At 32.8% G+C, this 18,102-nt stretch overlaps 1 protein-coding gene across 3 annotated transcripts; it reads left to right on the forward strand.

The window, feature by feature from the left end:
* Positions 1 to 2,370: 2,370 nt before the first annotated feature.
* LOC124362539 lies at positions 2,371 to 14,662 on the forward strand. Of its 3 annotated transcripts, none has more exons than XM_046817149.1 (2): positions 2,371 to 2,450; positions 14,092 to 14,662. In XM_046817149.1, the coding sequence occupies exon 2, from the start codon at positions 14,153 to 14,155 to the stop codon at positions 14,597 to 14,599; it is 447 nt and encodes a 148-aa protein (XP_046673105.1). In that variant the 5' UTR covers positions 2,371 to 2,450; positions 14,092 to 14,152; the 3' UTR covers positions 14,600 to 14,662. The 3 variants fall into 3 exon arrangements, with proteins under 3 accessions (XP_046673105.1, XP_046673098.1, XP_046673114.1); XM_046817142.1 differs by lacking the exon at positions 2,371 to 2,450 and adding an exon at positions 2,466 to 2,621; XM_046817158.1 differs by lacking the exon at positions 2,371 to 2,450 and adding an exon at positions 3,975 to 4,125.
* The last annotated feature ends 3,440 nt before the right edge of the window (positions 14,663 to 18,102 follow it).

The raw sequence follows: 18,102 nt of genomic DNA on the forward strand, positions 1-18,102 counted from the left end.
TGGTAGTGATGCGCGATTACGAGATGTTACAATCGAAACGTTTCGATTGTTTGGACCTCTCGAGACATTTCGATTGTGATTCCCTTAACGAGAGGTTCTTGCCGAGATGTCCCTAGCGATTGTTTCATTGCGACACGACATCTCTTCTCGTACCGGGCATTCGAAGTGTTTGACGAAATGTTTGATTCCATGATCCATAACTTTTTTTTTTGCGATACACCATACACGCTTGACGAGAGGTTCCAACCGAGAGGTTTCTAGGATGTTTACGTTTACGTGTACGATCTATTCCATTCTTTAACTAGGCAATAGAAATTCTAAGGGAGATATGTTTGCCGATCGACAGAAGGATTTAACTGAAATATAAATTAATTCAGTTACTTTTTTTTACTGACTTGACTTCCGAGTTTATTTAATGAATTATTATATTAGCAGCTACATTTAACATTTATACTACATTAAACGCTTATTCACGTTACAATAATGACGTATGAACGGTAAAACATCCAAAAAATAACATGGTACAAAATAAAAACATTTAATATAATAAAATAATAACCAAGAAAAGCTATTTATTATAATTCAAGATAATATACTCAATCTTAATGCTTGAAGAATTATAATTTACATTTTGACTAGACACTATAAAGTAGAGAGTGATGCAAACCAATATATAGAACGTAAATATAAAAAATAGTTTGAGACAGGCTCGTGAAAAGTAATCAATAACAAATTGGCTTAACGAATGCAACAATCGAGAGAAACCTTTCGATTGTAAAGACCTCTCGCTAAGCAATCGAAACAATCGTTAAGCAGAACCTCTCGAGAAGGAACATTTCGATTGTATTAACCTCTCGCAATCGCGCATCACTAGTTATTGGGTTGAGTCTCAGTCTTCTACATGAAAATTATACAATACAGAACACTTCATTCTTGCATGACTTTTTTCCCCTCAACTAGGCGTGGTAAGAAATTAATATCCATACAGCTCCGTTATGCACTGGTTTGTGGTTGCTACACATCTGACACATTGAATGGTTATAATTGTACAACTTATATATATTTGAACACTGTTAGCTAGCAATTTATATGTTCGTGAATATATGTGACCTATTTTTTTTACTATCTATACTTTTGTTTGTAGGTTACAATAAGATGGATAAATTTCTACAGGATGTAAAATCAGAAAATACAGGATAGTATTATCAAGAATCTTCTTTTTTGTTTTCGTTAGCCAACAATTTTCAACCTGGATTTTATCATAAGGCTACGAAGTTAATTTTTCTTCATTATTTTCGAATCCTTCTGAGCATTGAGTCTGATATCTGGTAAATTTAGGTATCCGAAAAGAAATTGTTAATAAGTACATTGTGATGTTAGTTACAAACATTCGTGTTTCTTTTGTGTCCTACTTAGCGTCTAGGAACATTATAAGGAGAAAATGAAGGGGCCGCATAATCTATGCTAGGGGCCGACCAGGTCCTGTCCTAACTCTTAAAAGGAAAGGCCATAGATTAAAGAATCCAACAATAAACACTCATGTATTTAATGTAACCTGTAACTTTATTCTGTTTTCTTCAAACTATTTTTGTATTGTTCTCAGGAAATTGTTAAGTTCTGTAAACAACATGGTCAGTGTCCTTAATTATTTTTTTCAGCCTTGTATGATTATTATTGATGATATCTTTTTTGTGCCTTAAACATTTATCTCTTTCATAAGTATATCTAGGACAATGAATGAAAAGATGGTCCTATGTTTCATTTTTCCTAATGAACATTTCAGGCACAGAGTAGTAAAATAGCATTTAATTCTATGGAAGCAGGTGTTTATATCGGCATGTCTCAGTCGTGTTCTGCAAATATTGACAATTTGGTCTATTAATATTTGATTTCTTAAACCATGGATACTTTAAGAATTCCTTATTTACAGAATTAAGAATTTCTTAGCGTTGACACCAGCCAATGAGTCTACTATTTTATATTCAGCTATTCCCGCATGTCTGGGACACCATTACGAGTCCTTTATCCTCATAGATTTTTAATAGAAAATATTACAGATTGGCAATCAGAGTATATCACAATTTCATTATTCATAGGATTCTGTGTATACTTAATGGCTTTAAAATGTGCATACATTTTTGGCTGTATCACCTAATGTGTGTGTGTGTGTGTGTGTGTGTGTGTGTGTGTGTGTGTGTGTGTGTGTGTGTGTATAAGTAATAAGTAATTTGTTATTACCCAACGTGTGTGTGTGTATATATATATATATATATATATATATATATATATATATATATATATATATATTTATATACGTGAAATATTTATGTTTGTGACATTAAAGGCAGCGTCAGTACCTTAGCGGTCTTTGATCCGTCGTTTATCAATGTGATTGTAAAATAGTGGATTGCAGACTGCAGTACGAAATATGAATAAATAAATAAAAAAAGGTATCCAGAGAGTTGTTTATTTTAGGAGTTTAAGTGCTTTTTTAATTATTGATTATGTTTCATTTTTAGGAACATATTTTTTGTGGAAGGATTTATATGATATAAAATGTGTGTTTTTATTTATGTATTATAAATTATACTTGAAATTTATAACAATGCCAACACTTTAAGGTTAGTTGTTGTTCAAAATTAAATATTAATATTAAATTAAATATTCGTTATTATAATTTATTTAACTTAGCATATGATTTCAATTATTAGTTATAGCAAGTTTAATGTAAGCAATAAACAACAAGAAGTAACTAATAGGGGGAGACTCTATATATAAGAGGTCTACACTCATTATTCAGTTGTTTTCATCGAACAATTAGATATATTATCCAACTTCGATATGTAAAAATTGTACACAATAAGAGTCATAATAAATTATTGTAACAAGAAGAATCTCTCACATTACAACTTTAAAAACATAAATTTAACACTAAGTAAAGAATTCTCCCCATGGGTTACCAGGAGCCAAACCCACATATTGAAGCGAATTAAACAAATCTCGTCACTTGTGAGAAATATCTTACTAGGCTATTTTCCTCATATTCATCGCCATTTTCAAAGTCTCAAAATATCAGTTACTTCTTTATGATTATTGTTTACATTAAAATTACTAAAACTAACACAAGTTGAAATTATATGCTAAGTTAAATAAATTGTAATATCGAATTATTCCTTCAGATAAAAACAATTGAATAACGAGTGTAGGCCACTTATTAAAGTCTACCCACTAATAGTTTGAAAAGCAAAAATATGGAAGTTGATATATTGCGCTATTAAAATTATAGATAGGGACAGAGAATTATGTCTTAGTTACTTTTTTGTTATTTCATCTTTCCTACTTTCATCTTGAATGGTTATTGCACTTAAAATAAATCAATGAAAAAATAATCTTGGACCTTGACGTCTTAAATTTTGCTTATTTGTATTGGTATACTTACCAAGACTAGTTTAAAATGCTAAATTCTAAATTTTTCTGCTGTTTGGTTTTTGAGTAACAAGCTTTTAAATCCACTAAAAGGTAGCTTTTGGTCATGTCTCAGTATTTTATAAACAACATAGCATACAAATCTGTTAAAGCTAAAGAGCTCAGTCTTTTCCATTTGGAATGTTCTTTAAATCTGACTATGTTTGCATAGTTTGAATTTTATTTAATCCTCCCAAAAATAATTTTAAAATTAAAAATATGTGTTCTTAAATTTTTTTGAGATTGATCTTGCCATATAATACATTTACATTTTTGTTAATTAAGTTAGGTTCTATAGCAGTGCTCAAATAATAAAAGCTCTGGTGAGCTAGAGAGGATACTACAATGAGATAGTGTGAATTTTGTCACTGGCTTTTAACATTTACTCTCAACTCTGTTATTTTTCTTTTTACTGTATCAATAAGATGTCACATGTTAAATTTTCATATGATTGTACTCAGTTGGTTTACAAATCTATTTACGTTGCTATTTTCTTATTGTCATCAGGGCTACCCATAAGACAAATTGAAAAATATTTATAAACACTCAACCAAATGCCATGGAGTGAATTGCACCAACATCGATGTATAAACACATAATTGTGACAGATGCTTCAAACATAAATAAAAACAATATTTTACATTTCTTGCAAGGAGCAAGGTTAGATATTTCCTGTATTTTTTATGTACTCTAAGTCCTAAAAGCATGAGTCACTTTTCTGGATGAGCAGGGCAGTTTTAGCATCTTCAAAAATTCATTCAAATCTTTAACCCTATAAACTGATGTAGAGAAATAAAATTGCCTTTGTTACGAACCTTTATGCAAATTATTAACATTTCATACTACAAATATGCTCTTTAAAAGTATGTCTAAGCATACCATTAAAAATACAAAGAAATTTATTTAGAATTGCAAGTAATACACCTTTTAGGCTTAAGAATGTTTTACATGCACCCTATGATAAACATGCTCCCATTGGTTATTTAAAAAAAAAGTTTTTATATTGTTTCAGTTTTTAATTTCTTTCCAAGATACCATCTCACGAAGTGAAGATACCTTTTTGTTGTGTGAGAAGGGTGAATCAATGTTTTGAAGATTCTTACTCTTTTACTCCTTCTTCTTGAGCTCCACTCAAGTCTTGATGCTGTTGTGAGATGGATGTTGAAATCTGCTTCCTATTCTTACCTGATGAGATCATAATGAGATCGAATCAGCTAGAATAATTCTGTACTGTTATGAAACACTTGTGTCTATGACGAGTTGGTAATCCTTTGTGGACCCAGGCTACTTAGCATCACATGCTGTGTAGAATGCATATTATGTCATGACATTTGTTCTAGTGTTCACAACAAACCCTGGTAACAGAAATTAACAATGGCGGAGAGCGATAACATAGATGCCATCTGTTAAAAAGTTCAACCCAATGAGTATGACCACATACTCCAGGCAGTCGCTGAAATGCTCTAAATCTAGCTCTAGATAATAGTACTTGTACGCACTAAAGAGATTGTTTGACCCTACCATTACCAGGACTGTGAATCACATACTTTTTATGACTGAGTGTCTCCAAATGACGGAGGAGTAATAACCAGATAACCAGATTAGAAGGAAATGTTCCTTGTTTATGGAGGCAACAGATCTCTTGAACGTGACTTCATCCAAAGCATGGGCTTTTTCCATAGCTTCGGCACTGCCGTTCCTTTCTATGGCATAGCCACAGTAAAGCGCTGCAACTTTAACCAATTATGGATTTGAGGATGATGTAATTTCATGTTCAGTGTAAGGGTTCTTAACCAGTTAGCACCACTTTAAGCAACAAGTCCTTCATAGATACCTTGCAGGATGGGCTTCACTGCGGCAGAAACTAGGACAAAAGTATCAGGACTGAGCCGGTAGCCATCATCCTATACACATGAAACGAATATGTTACTAGTAAAGGAGTAAGAATCTTCAAAACATTGATTCACCAAAGAACAAACATATCTTCAACATTACAAACATATTTTCCTATTAGTTGTAACTAAATGAAGCCCGTATTTTTACAAAGAAATTTTTATGGTTATAACAATTCTTGACTTATGAGGTTTCATGATTATGAAGAGTTTAAAGTGTTACAATTATATTAACATGCCAAAAATGAGAATTATTGTTCCATCAGTGTTGTGAAAATTAAAAATCTAAACCTATAATGCATCTTCAATTCGACATTTCGAGGTGAAAGCTTCATGTGAAATCTATTTTTCTTCCAACAGAGCCGAAAGGGATGTTTTTATTTTTCCTTACTTTATATTAATTTATAGATAGATAATGTATTAGGTAGACGGTTGGACCATTTATTCCAACCTGACACCGATTGCATCACTTTAAACCGTTATTCCAATTAAGTTAGTGTTTTTTATTATTCATTTATATCATTAAAAAAATTAACATTTTGAAAGCATATAGCTCAGGGGTTGTGTAAAGCGCTCTTGTTTTATAGCGCTGATGTTAATACAGTCTATTCTATTGTAATTTTCACATCATATTTTCAATGCTTTACATATTTAAAACATTAATATATCATTATATATATATATATATATATATAATATATATATATATATATATATATAATATGTATATTTGTATTTATAAATAAAAAATATGTAAAATTAAAATTTTTTGTAATATTTAATATTAGGTGAATTTTTTTAAAATTAAAACAAGCTGTCATTCCACTGGTCATATTTCACATACCTACTATAAAAATTTCACATCTTTATCTTCAGTTGTTTTCTAATGGACCTGATTACAGTAATGACCCAACATACTACCTCAAATGTCAACAATCCCTTGTGAAGTGACACAAACCTTTTTTTGTTCTTTTTCTGTCATCAGGAAGGGTATCTTGAAGGTTTATGACTAACATTTTTTTATTCGACACAAAATCGATTGCACCACCTTAAAGCAATGTTTGCAAAATAATCTATAAATGGCCGGTTTTGTTATATATAACTTATATGGCTGTTGTAGTATCAAATGTCTACAATTCCTGGTGAAGTGACGACGCAAACTGATTTTGGTATCTGAAAAAACAACTGAAGTAATATGTTTAAACACTGATGTTTAACAACACAAGAACAGAGAGTGCACAGAACATTTAGCAGAAGAATTATGTTCACTGTGTATTCTGATTTGGGGAACATCAACAAGATTGGCTTACTTGTGATTTTAAAATATCAAAATTGTTAAGATCTGTAATACAAAAATACAATGAAAAATATATTTCTGGAAAAAATAAAAAATGTCTGACCTAAAACTGAAAAAGTATTTTTGTAAATGGATTGGTAGCCTCTTTACATATATTTATTTATAACACAACTAAATTTTATATATAATTTAAAACATTTTAACAGCAAAGTTAAAGAAAAGAACATGATTTTCAGTATTATTTCATTTAAAAAACGTTGAAATTGAAAAATTAAGGAATTGAAACAGTTACGCCTATAAAATGTTTTAATTTCCAATCAAAATACTAATAATTTATAAATTTAAAATATTACCATTACTAACATCAATTTGATAATGGTGGGACAGCAAAATACTTGCCACAATTTCAGTACAGAATGTTACTTATTGTAGTACTTTCAGTGTCAAGTTTCCAGATGTTTTTGTTATAAATTTGTGCATTGGCTGCTCGATGGTCTATTGACAACAAATCATTGAATTGGCACTCAGTACTATTACTCCCTGTAACTCATGGAAGTAATTTACCTTAGTTATAAAGAGCCATTTAATAAAAATAATACCTGGGTATGTGTTTTTCTAGAAGTGAATAGACTATTCAGTAATAATATAGATTATGTTATTTAATAAACTAAATAATATTGGTTTATTTACAGCAAAAATGTTTTATATGAGTCCGTATAGTGTGGTTGTATGTGTTAGTAGTCTCCAGCATTGTTAGCCATCTCTCATTTTAATTCGTTATCCTCTTCTTGGATAGCTGCTGCTACAGTAGATTTTGTGTCATCAGATAATTCTCAGTGCTGTTGTACCTCAAAAATTTAATTTGGGATTTTATGAAAGCATATTGGTACTAATATTTTTACGTTCCACTCTGGAACTTAATTTCAAAAGTATTTTGTTTATTTGTTTTGTATTAAATCATAACATTTTAACCATGTTTGTTCAGGGTTAGATATAAATACCAAAAATAACACAGGTATATTTTTTATAGTACATGGGTAGTTACGTTTATATTGATTTTATTTGTAACTAGCTGTTTCCCGCGGCTTCGCACGCTTTTCGTAAGTGTTACCCCTGTATGTGCACTTCTGGCTCAAGTAAATTATATTTCCAACGCTGATGTAGAGTTTGCTTTGTTGCCACGATCAAGAAAGTATGTATATGTTTATAGCCATTGTACACGTACATGTGTTTTATTATAAAGTGGTCTAACACTCAAGCTTTAAGTTCAACCAGAAATTTATCTTCAAGACAAATATACATCATAACTTAGCGCCTTCAAATAGTGTTTGGCTATTAAATATTCGTAACTGTCTCGTAATTGCAGTTTATAATGTGCAGGCGCTTTGAAAACTATTATCTTTGGCAACGCCACCTGGAGGCGATTTACATCAATAGACATAGCATAGAAACCTTCTTCGTGGAAAAATACATATACATACAAATTTTCGTAATGATCAATCAAATAGTTTACGGTTCCATAAAGGACAAACACACAAACATTCATTTATATATAGACTAGCGGGCCCGGCGCGCTTTGCTGCGCATTTCAATAATTTTTTGCAAAAGTTGCCCGCGGCTTCGTACGCAATTTCCCGTTGAAAACAGTACACTATATTCACTTATTCTTTTTCTATCACATTCTAAACATTGCTGAGATAATTGATAGTCGTTCCATCGTGAGCCTCTTGGGCGTATTATGAAGGTATGTACCATATTCCTGCCTCTATCTAGCTGTTACCCACGGCTTCGCACGCAAATCTTAAGAACCGAAGTCCTTATATTACTTAGTAAATTTTTTTTTTTACTATAATAAATTTTAGATTAAATTAGTTATATCTCCGATGCCACGATTGAGCTTGCTTTGTTGTCTCGATCGAGAGAATATGTACACACGGAGTTTTGAGAACCATACTTCTGTCAAAAAAAAACAACTAAGGTTGATTTTATAACATTCTTTATATTTGTAGCCAACGTAAGATAGTAATTATGATATCTGCATTACTCTTCTGATCAAGCATGAGCATGGTTTATATTAAATAAATATTGCAGTTAAAGGTGAATTTTTACGTCAAATTTGAATTGTATTATCTGGATAGTAAAGTCTATGTTTAACAGTGATTGCAAAAACAGTTTAAACAAAATTTGTCGTTTCTCTTAAGCTTACTCTATGCTTTAAAACTATAAGTGTAATATATGTTTACAAAGAACAGCTGATTAAAAATTTGAAAAGACGTTAACATATGTTTGCTGCAATGCATTTCTTATGGGTATTTCTGTAACCAGTGGGGCGGAATCCTGAATCGGGAAAGGGATGGGCATAGCTTATAAACCTTCTCCGTGGAAAAATACATATACGTACAAATTTTCATCATGATCGGTCCAATAGTTCACGATTCCATAAAGGACAAACATACAAACATTCATTTTTATATATATAGATGATAAAGTAAGTACACTTAGGGTATAGATATGTTTCTAGAAAGAGGCAAAGAGCAGGAGCAAGGTACATACACAAACAAAAATATTAATATAGTTTTAATTTTTTTTTGGGCCCCTATGACAAGAAGCTGAGAAATTGCACTTGATCCTTAAAGGAACTTTCCACTACTTCTGGAGTGGGAAGATATTCTGGACGGGTAGGGTCCAGGGGTAGGGGCTGCTTTATGTAGAGATCTATGAAGAGGGATTTGAGCCCCCCCAGTATTGTTATTTACAGTTTAACGCCACTCTTCGCACGCCACTAATAATAGCCATTAACTTTCCTATAACACCAGAAGTAAAAAAAATATGTTTCTTTGAGTTCAAAGCTAATTTTTATTATAGCTAAATTATATAAGGTAAAAGCAAAAAAAGTATAAAACAGGGCATTTTACTTAAAATTAGTGCATTTATAGATACAAAAAGAACTATTTACATAACTATTTATTTCAAATAAATTTTAATTCCACTGTAAAATGTAATTAAACTTTTCAGTTTAATTACACTTTGCAAAAAACAAGATACGTAGTAGACGAGCACTCGTAACAACCGAGAAAGCAGTAATACACGCCACGGATATGTTTGGTTATGGCTTTGAAGGAGACACAGAACTGGTACTAACAAGCAAGTGGTCGGAGTTAGACAAAGTGCGCTCCCCTTCCCTGCCACAGAGTGAAGGCCGTTTATAAGTACTTCCTTGGCAACCGGTTACCGAGCATTTCGAAGGTCTTTGTGAACTAAAAAATTCTCCAAGAGACATAATCTAGAATATCATATAACTGTATTTGGCGTTTTGGTCTACGTATACCATTCTAATATGTCTGTCTACAGCGTGGGAAGGGTTAATTGAAGGATCAAATAGAAATAATAGAAATAAATTAACATATAATATTTGCTATAACTACCTTTGTGACTATATATACAAATATATATATATATATATATATAATTTATTACAAGAGCGCAGCCCAACTACTCAGAAAAGAGCATGCACTCCTCAATCAACCAGAAGAAGGAAGATAAATATGTTTAGTGTCTCTCTACAAGTAGTAAAAGCTGCTGAAAGATCAAATGCCCTTGGACCCCAAAAAACCTGCAAACTTAGAGACGAAAATGAAGTTAAGCAACGCCCCACCACTAAACTCAAAGCTGAGGAGAAACGGTGAAGACTATTAGGACTTCTTCCTGAAACTCATTGCGTTTTACCTGGAACACATGACAAAACACTATGGCTACAAACAAAAATAAAATAAAAAAGTGCACACCCAACCCAAATCCCACAACATATTTTTTTAGATCAGCAACCCCAATCCAAAGAAAGACACAAAATACAACTCTAGAATGCAGTATGGCCCCACTAAAACTCAATTATCTAGAAGCCCAAACACCTGACAGAAAATCACTACTGAAAATTGCACACCAAAACATCAACTGGCTATCCAACAAAATTGACAGACTGGTACACTTCCTTCAAGACAAAAAACCCGGACTTCATCATAATAACGGAGCATGGCCTGTCTAATGAAAATCTCCTAAATATACTTTTAAGGCTATACTTTTATCGGAGGATTCTCTAGGAAACACCATGTCAAGGGTGGAGTGGTTGGCTAGTGGTGGAGTGGTTGGCAGTAAAATAATTTGGAAAAGTATGTGTCACGCATAAGCACAAGTGGAGAGGAAACAGAATTGACCTGTGAAACTGCTATCTTTGAACTGAAGCTGAGCAGGCAAACACTTATAGTGCTGGGAGTCTACAGGCCACCAAGCGGAAACCTAGAACAAGCTATAGACATCCTCTCAGATCAACTTGACAGAGCACTTGGTGCTGGTAAACAAATAATAATAATTGGTGATATCAACGTGGACAATTTAGTTGACAGCAGTGAGAAAACAAAAATAGAGGAATTCCTAATACCTTTCAACATCACAAGACTGAACCTACCGCCCACACGAGTCACCAGAGAGACAGCAAAAGCAATAGACTTGATATGTACAAACATTGATCCTCAACAAATACAGACATCAGTTATAGTATCAGGGCTATCAGACCACACAGCACAACTAGCCACAGTAATCACCAAAAAACCTGCCAGAAACAACATTAAAGAAAAAAAAAACGAATTTTCAACAAAAAAGCAATAGACCTACTCAAAATACAACTACAGGTACAAAACTGGGAAAGTTGGATTCTAACTCATGATGCAGATAAAGCCTACAACAAATTCCATAACATAATTCAGTCCATACTAAACTATGTATGCCCACTAAAAACGTCAAGAGCCATACAACCAAAGAAAACTCAGTGCTGGGATCAAGAATGTACTAAACTTAAGGATGAGTACATAAAAGCCCTGGAAATGGAGCAGACTACAGGACTAGCAGAAGACAAAGTTAGAACAGCTGCAAAGAAAAAGGAATATGACCAACAACAAAATGCTAAGGAAATAAAATGCTACAGACCACATCAACAGAGCAGAAAATAAATCAAAAGCACTCTGGCGTACAATAAACTGTGAAAAAAGTTAAATGCAGTCCAGACAAACCACTTCACTTACAAATTAACGATTAAATAGTAGACGACCCAATGGAAGTTTCAAACTATCTGAATGACTTTTTCTCAACAATAGCTGAAAGGACAATTCAAAATAGTAATAACACAAGAAATAATATGTTACCAGACTCATCAACAACAAATCAAATCTTCCAGCTCAGACCAGCCACGCAGGACGAAGTCCAAACAGCCGTTGACTCCCTAAAACCGAAAAACTCAGCCGGAATTGATGAAATACCAGCCAAAGTGATAAAATCTTGTAAATATTAAATGTTGTTACCCTTGACAGACTTAATAAAAAAGTCATTCTCACAAGGAGTTTTCCCAGACAAACTGAAAATTGCAAAAGTTTACCCAAAATACAAAACTGGACCAACCACTGAAAGAAATAGCTACAGGCCAATCTCCCTGATCTCAACATTCTCGAAAATCATTGAAAAGGCAATACTTAACAAACTCCTACTCTACCTTGAACAACACAACCTCCTCAATAAACAGCAACATGGATTCCTGAAAGGCAGATCTACCACCACAGCCATAATTCAGCTAACAAAACATATTTTAGATCAACTAGAAGAAGGTTGCACTGCTACTAGCCTGTTTCTCGACTTTAGTAAGGCTTTCGACTGCCTGAACCATGATCTCTTACTCTTCAAGCTAAGGAACCTGGGTGTGAGAGGGAGAGCAGAACAATGGTTTGCCAGTTACCTTAGTAAAAGAAAACAACTTGTGGAAATAAATTATGTAAAAAAACAACACAAAATACAAGGCCCATTCCAGAACTGATGATGTACAAAGGGGTATACCACAAGGATTCGGTACTGGGACCAGTCCTATTTCTGCTTCTCACAAATGACATGCCAGGATGGATAACAGAAAATGGACACACCCTTATGTACGCAGACGACACTGTCCTAACGTTTACAGACAGAACACTTGAAATGCTAGAAGATAAAACAAACTTACAATTCCAGAGAACCAAACAATACTGCTCCACCAGCGATCTAGTTTTAAATGAAAGTAAAACAGTGCTGATGACCTTCACCACCAGACCCAATAACACAACCATATCACTACCTGGACTACTTACACAAAACAGCACAAAATACTTAGGCATCATAATCGACTCAAAGCTCTCCTGGAAACCTCACGTAGACCAACTCTGCAAGAAGCTGTGCTCAGGCCTCTATGTCATCCGCAGAATCAAGCAAGTATGTAACCCGGACTCAGCCAGAGTTGCCTACTTTGCCCTTTTCAAGTCACACCTAAGCTACGACATTGCAACATGGGGAGGAGCATAAAAAACAACCTAGAAAGGGTGCTTCTAAAGCAGAAAAGAGCGATTAGATGCCTAGCAGATCTTAACTATTGGGACAGTTGCAGAGAACCTTTTAAAGAGCTGAAAATTCTAACAGCAGTTTCACTTTACATCAGGGAAACAATTATGGACACTATTTCAACAATGCAGCCGAGACATAGAGATCTTCAGCAGTATAACTTCTTCAGCAAACTTCTCACTTCCCCAACACCACCTGAGTCTGTCGGAACAAAAACCCACCTACAAAGATGCCCTCTTCTTCAATAACCTGCCAGAGCACCTAAGGAGGGAACATCCAAAGCGCCTCAAGAAACAGCTGACAGCATGGCTTCTGGATCGACCGTTCTACTCGGAGGGGTAATTCCTGAATACCTCATTCAACGTATAAATAATTGATACTGAACCTTATATAATAATGACGCATGGCTGTTCTCTATGAATATGTCAAATAAAGAGTTGTCTATTGTCTATTATATCTCATTAATTTATACTGTTTAAAAGTCTATCAATGGGATTTTATTAATGTGAGGTTGTTTTATTTAAAGTTCCTTTCAAATAATATGTTTTATATTATTATAGTCGCACATTTACATTACTTTTTGTGGATTGAGAAGAAGAATGCCACTTATTAAAATTTGTGAATAACTCATATGTTGTGTTGTTTTTAATTTAGTAAAATTAATAACAAAAATCTTCATCCACAAATTATCTTCAAAGTTTAAATTTAGAATGTTGTTTAAACTTATTTTATCCTTGTATTTGTGGTGTATCAGATAATTTTGCATTACATAAAAAACCATTAAAAAGAAGGGAGGAAAAAACATATCCAGTTACTACTGTATACTTTTCACATAGGTATTTTTTCATTTTTATCATCTATATAAATCGTCTACTCTCTTAAGTGTTGATACAAATGTAAAATTTTTGTTATATAAGCACAAGCCCATTTAATATTTTAAAACTCAGTGAATGATCTGCTATAGCTATTCTGCTATTTTTATTGAAAAAGTTCTCAGCAACACTGATTTTGTATTTTTATTTTCAACAGGAAGTACAAAAATAACATTCAACAATTCAAAGTAGAGCTGTGTCAACATTGATGTGTCTTCATGATGAAGCGAGGAGAAACAATTGAAGTAATTTCAGTACAAGATAAAGTTGATAAATCAAGAAACAAAAGTAATAAAACAGCCAATGTTCAAGAAGTTTCACACCCCAATGAAATTCCACAGTTGAAAAACAGTAATATTATGATAAACAGCGGTGACGACTGTTGCATTGTAAGCAATAACATTGAGGACCATTATGATCCCTTCAGTAACAATAGTGGGGATGACGTAAGAGAGAACTCACACCTGAGCAATATTGTGGGTCCATTTGCTGATGACAGACCAATCTGTGAGTGTGACACCATCAAACAGCTGATGGCTAGGACTGAGACCCGGTATCTGCTCAGCCTTCTTCCTGACATGGCGGAGATGAATCCACATCAGAAGTTGGTGTTCAAAGAGAAAGTTTTACAGATAATTGATAATGTATTAACTAATGTAAGTTGAATATGTTTTACCTTTGTAACTACCATCTATTTTGTGGCTAATATTAAAAGTATTTCACTGTTATTTTGTCATTTATTAACAATTAAGATTAAGGGAGAATAAAAGGGGAGGGAGCCCCCCTCCCCTGAAATACAAATGAATAAAAAAACTATTTGCCTCTTACGGAGATTGATATATATATATATATATATATATATATATATGTATGTTTTACACAATTTTTGACTCATAACTTTTGTACATTATTTGGTATTGGCATAGCTCACTCGAATAAATAATGAACATTAAGAAAAAAGTCTCAAAATAATTTTAAAACGTCTTTTAAAGACCCATTCTTAAAAACTTTTTGTGGGGAGTACTCCCCAACTCTTCCCACCTGGGGGGTATTTCAGACCATCCAGTTATTGGCTCCCCTAAAAATAATTTCATTATCCACAACGGATTAAAATTAATGGATCTACCATATCAATGGAAATTGTAATTTAAAAATTGTATCACTGTGACCAAAAGATTGTATGAGATTATTATTACACACACACACACATATATGTGTATTCTGTGTGTACATATATATGTGTATAACACATATACATATATAACCACTTATACATATATATATGTATATATATATATATATATATATATATATATATTATAGTAGACCCCTGATTATCCAACTTACTGTGGCAGGCTGGATAATGTGAAAACTGGAAAATCTGAAAGTTAAATAACCATACTCTCTATCTTGAGTTGGTACATGTTAGAACCATTTTAATGGAAAGGAGTTGTCACTTTTGCTACAGCGTGAATGGCACCAATGCCAAAGAGAACCACTTAGTGTTTTACCACTGTAACATTTGCAGTTGTTACAGTTCGTGATTGTATTTATGTATGTTATACTTCACTCTTGTGCAATATTGCTGTTCATAGAGGTAAGGCAGGAATCCTATAAGAGCACATGTTTATAAGATGGTCAATCAAATATCAACAAGTCATTTAAACTTTATAGATGAAGTGAGTTGCGTAGTGTATTCTTATCTATGTTGGGTGTAGATGTCAAGAGAAGTGGAGGGGAGGGCTGTGTGGCTCACCAGACTAGACAGGCTATAAGTTATCTGTTGAGCAACACATTATTATCAAATTTTTGTCCCGGAAGGGTGTAAAACCTGCTAACTGCAAAGTTTGCAGAAACACTCTTTCAAAAACCCAAGTCTATTGACTGGTGCACATAATTTTTCAATGACTGAGGGTCAGTGGAAAACGGGAACCATGCATACTGACCCTGAAGTCAAGACTTGTCTCTCTGCAGGAAAAGTTTTTGCTACATTATTTTGGGACTGTAGAGGCTGCTTATTGCCTTGCTCTATGAGTGGTGTAGAATTAATGATCGTGAAACTTTCCTATTGGCCAAAGAAAAAGGTGTGGTTTTGCCTGTTTTAAAAGCAATTTTGTTCCATGACGAAACTTGACCACACACAGCTGCACTGAGTAAAGAAAGATTGGATCAAAGTCATTAGGAAACAATTGAACATGCACCTTACAGTCCCAATCTGTCATCCGAATGACTTCAGCTTAAACTTTGTTTATAAAGAATTTTAAGAGGTCACCACTTTGACAGCGATTAAAGAGTGCAAATATTCATGCACTTCATTCTTTGATGACACCATTATAAAACTTCTGATTTGGTGGGAGACATGTGTAAATGAAAGAGGAGATTGTATAGAAAAATAAAATCTTTTCAAAAATATATTTCTTCCTGACAAACGTTCTAAAAGAAAAGTCTGGTTAATCTTCGTTTCATCTGGTATTTAAGGAACATTTCCTTGGAAACCATTTGTCCCAATCATTATGAAACGTTTTATAAAATATCTGGATCTTCATAGGTAACTAAAGCTTTTTTGTACAAATTTAAAAATATTTAGTTGTTACAAAACTCTTTTTTATAAATTCTATTAGAATTTTGAGTTTCTGTTAATTTTTATTTTTGTTACAAACCAATTTTGTTGAATCTGCTCAAAAAAGTATCAGGGTGTAAAATATCTGAATTAACAGTATGAAGTCAATGTAACCAATACTGAAGAAAATGAAGTAAAAATCTCAAGTTTTGGGAAATAGCTAAATCTTAGTTTATGTTTACAACATAATATGCAGCTTACATGCTTCTTGCTTCTTTTTTATGATCTTTGCTTGTCTTCTAGCCTACTGTTAATACTTGGACACAGGTTTTTCAACACAGCTCACTTCAAAGTCCAACATTCTCATAGCCTGCATCGTTGCAGGCCTATTATAGTCTTAAGAATTAATTCTGCAGTGAGTTGTGTTTCCATCATTAAATAAAGAAACTGTGTTAAAAATGTCAAATCCCTGAGTTTTTGTGGCTACGGAATTGGATTTAGTCACCCTTGTATACACAAATTTGTTAAAATATGTCAGTCTGATTTCAAGATTCCTCCAATTATTACTTATAATGCCTACAACTCATAGTACTATAATTTTGCCTGTCTTTAGATAAGGTATCTTAATGAATTTTATGTTATTTCTTTTGATTAAAAACAATCAAACTGGAAACTGATTGCAGTAACGTAACAAACAGGACGTACAAAGAACTGTTCTAGATACTTACTACTCAGAAAACTGTATTCCAAAATGTAGTATTTAGTTTCTTATTCAATAGTTGCCATTAAATATCAGCAGTATTAGTTATTATTTGTTACATAACTAAGTAACCAGTAGTATTACAAAGCATTTTAAAATTCACTATGTTTGAAAATAAGGAACTGGGAAAAATGGTTAACCAGTAGGATAAATTATTTAGAAGCAGTAATTATGGCTACCATGTTAAAATGTGCGATACAGACAACTAAATAACATTATATTCAAATTGAAAATAATTGTAAAATTAAGTGTTTGAGTTGAAGATTTTACAAGTAACAAACAAATGGTACAACTGTTTAATTTAGTTTAAAACCACTTTTAATTTTTCCCATTGCCTAATAACATGTAGACTATTTTAAAATGGTTTCCTCATGATCATTGTTGTAGATCTCTATATAACAATATTTTTTCACTCACCAAATTTTAACTAATGTATTTGATACTGTTATTAACTCTTTCAGTGCCACTGTCATTTCCTCATATATAATTATAAATATATAAATTACCAGTCCATTTCTCATAATTAAATTCATATATAATACAAGTACATTTTTGTATCGTATAATGTAACATGGTATCGCAACACAAAACAAATACGACAAAAAATAATTTTGTGCAAATTTCTCATAAGTACAGAAATAATAGCACTATTATAAGACATTAAGAAAAATTGGTAACAAAATTGACAGTTCAGTTCTCGGAGAACGACATAAATTAAATGACTAATTAAAATTGAAATGTTTTATATGGAATAATAATAAAATACGGATCATCTGCTGTGTAGTTGCCGGCAATTTATCCATATTTCATACCATGTACTATGTAGACGCTGTGGGACTGAACCTTTG

The sequence above is a fragment of the Homalodisca vitripennis genome, chromosome 1 (genome assembly GCF_021130785.1).
Source record: "Homalodisca vitripennis isolate AUS2020 chromosome 1, UT_GWSS_2.1, whole genome shotgun sequence".
Taxonomy (NCBI): Eukaryota; Metazoa; Arthropoda; class Insecta; order Hemiptera; family Cicadellidae; genus Homalodisca; species Homalodisca vitripennis.

Bases quoted from the DNA above. Each gene is read 5' to 3' on its own strand.
- LOC124362539 (XM_046817149.1), top strand. From the start codon at position 14,153: ATGATGAAGCGAGGAGAAACAATTGAAGTAATTTCAGTACAAGATAAA.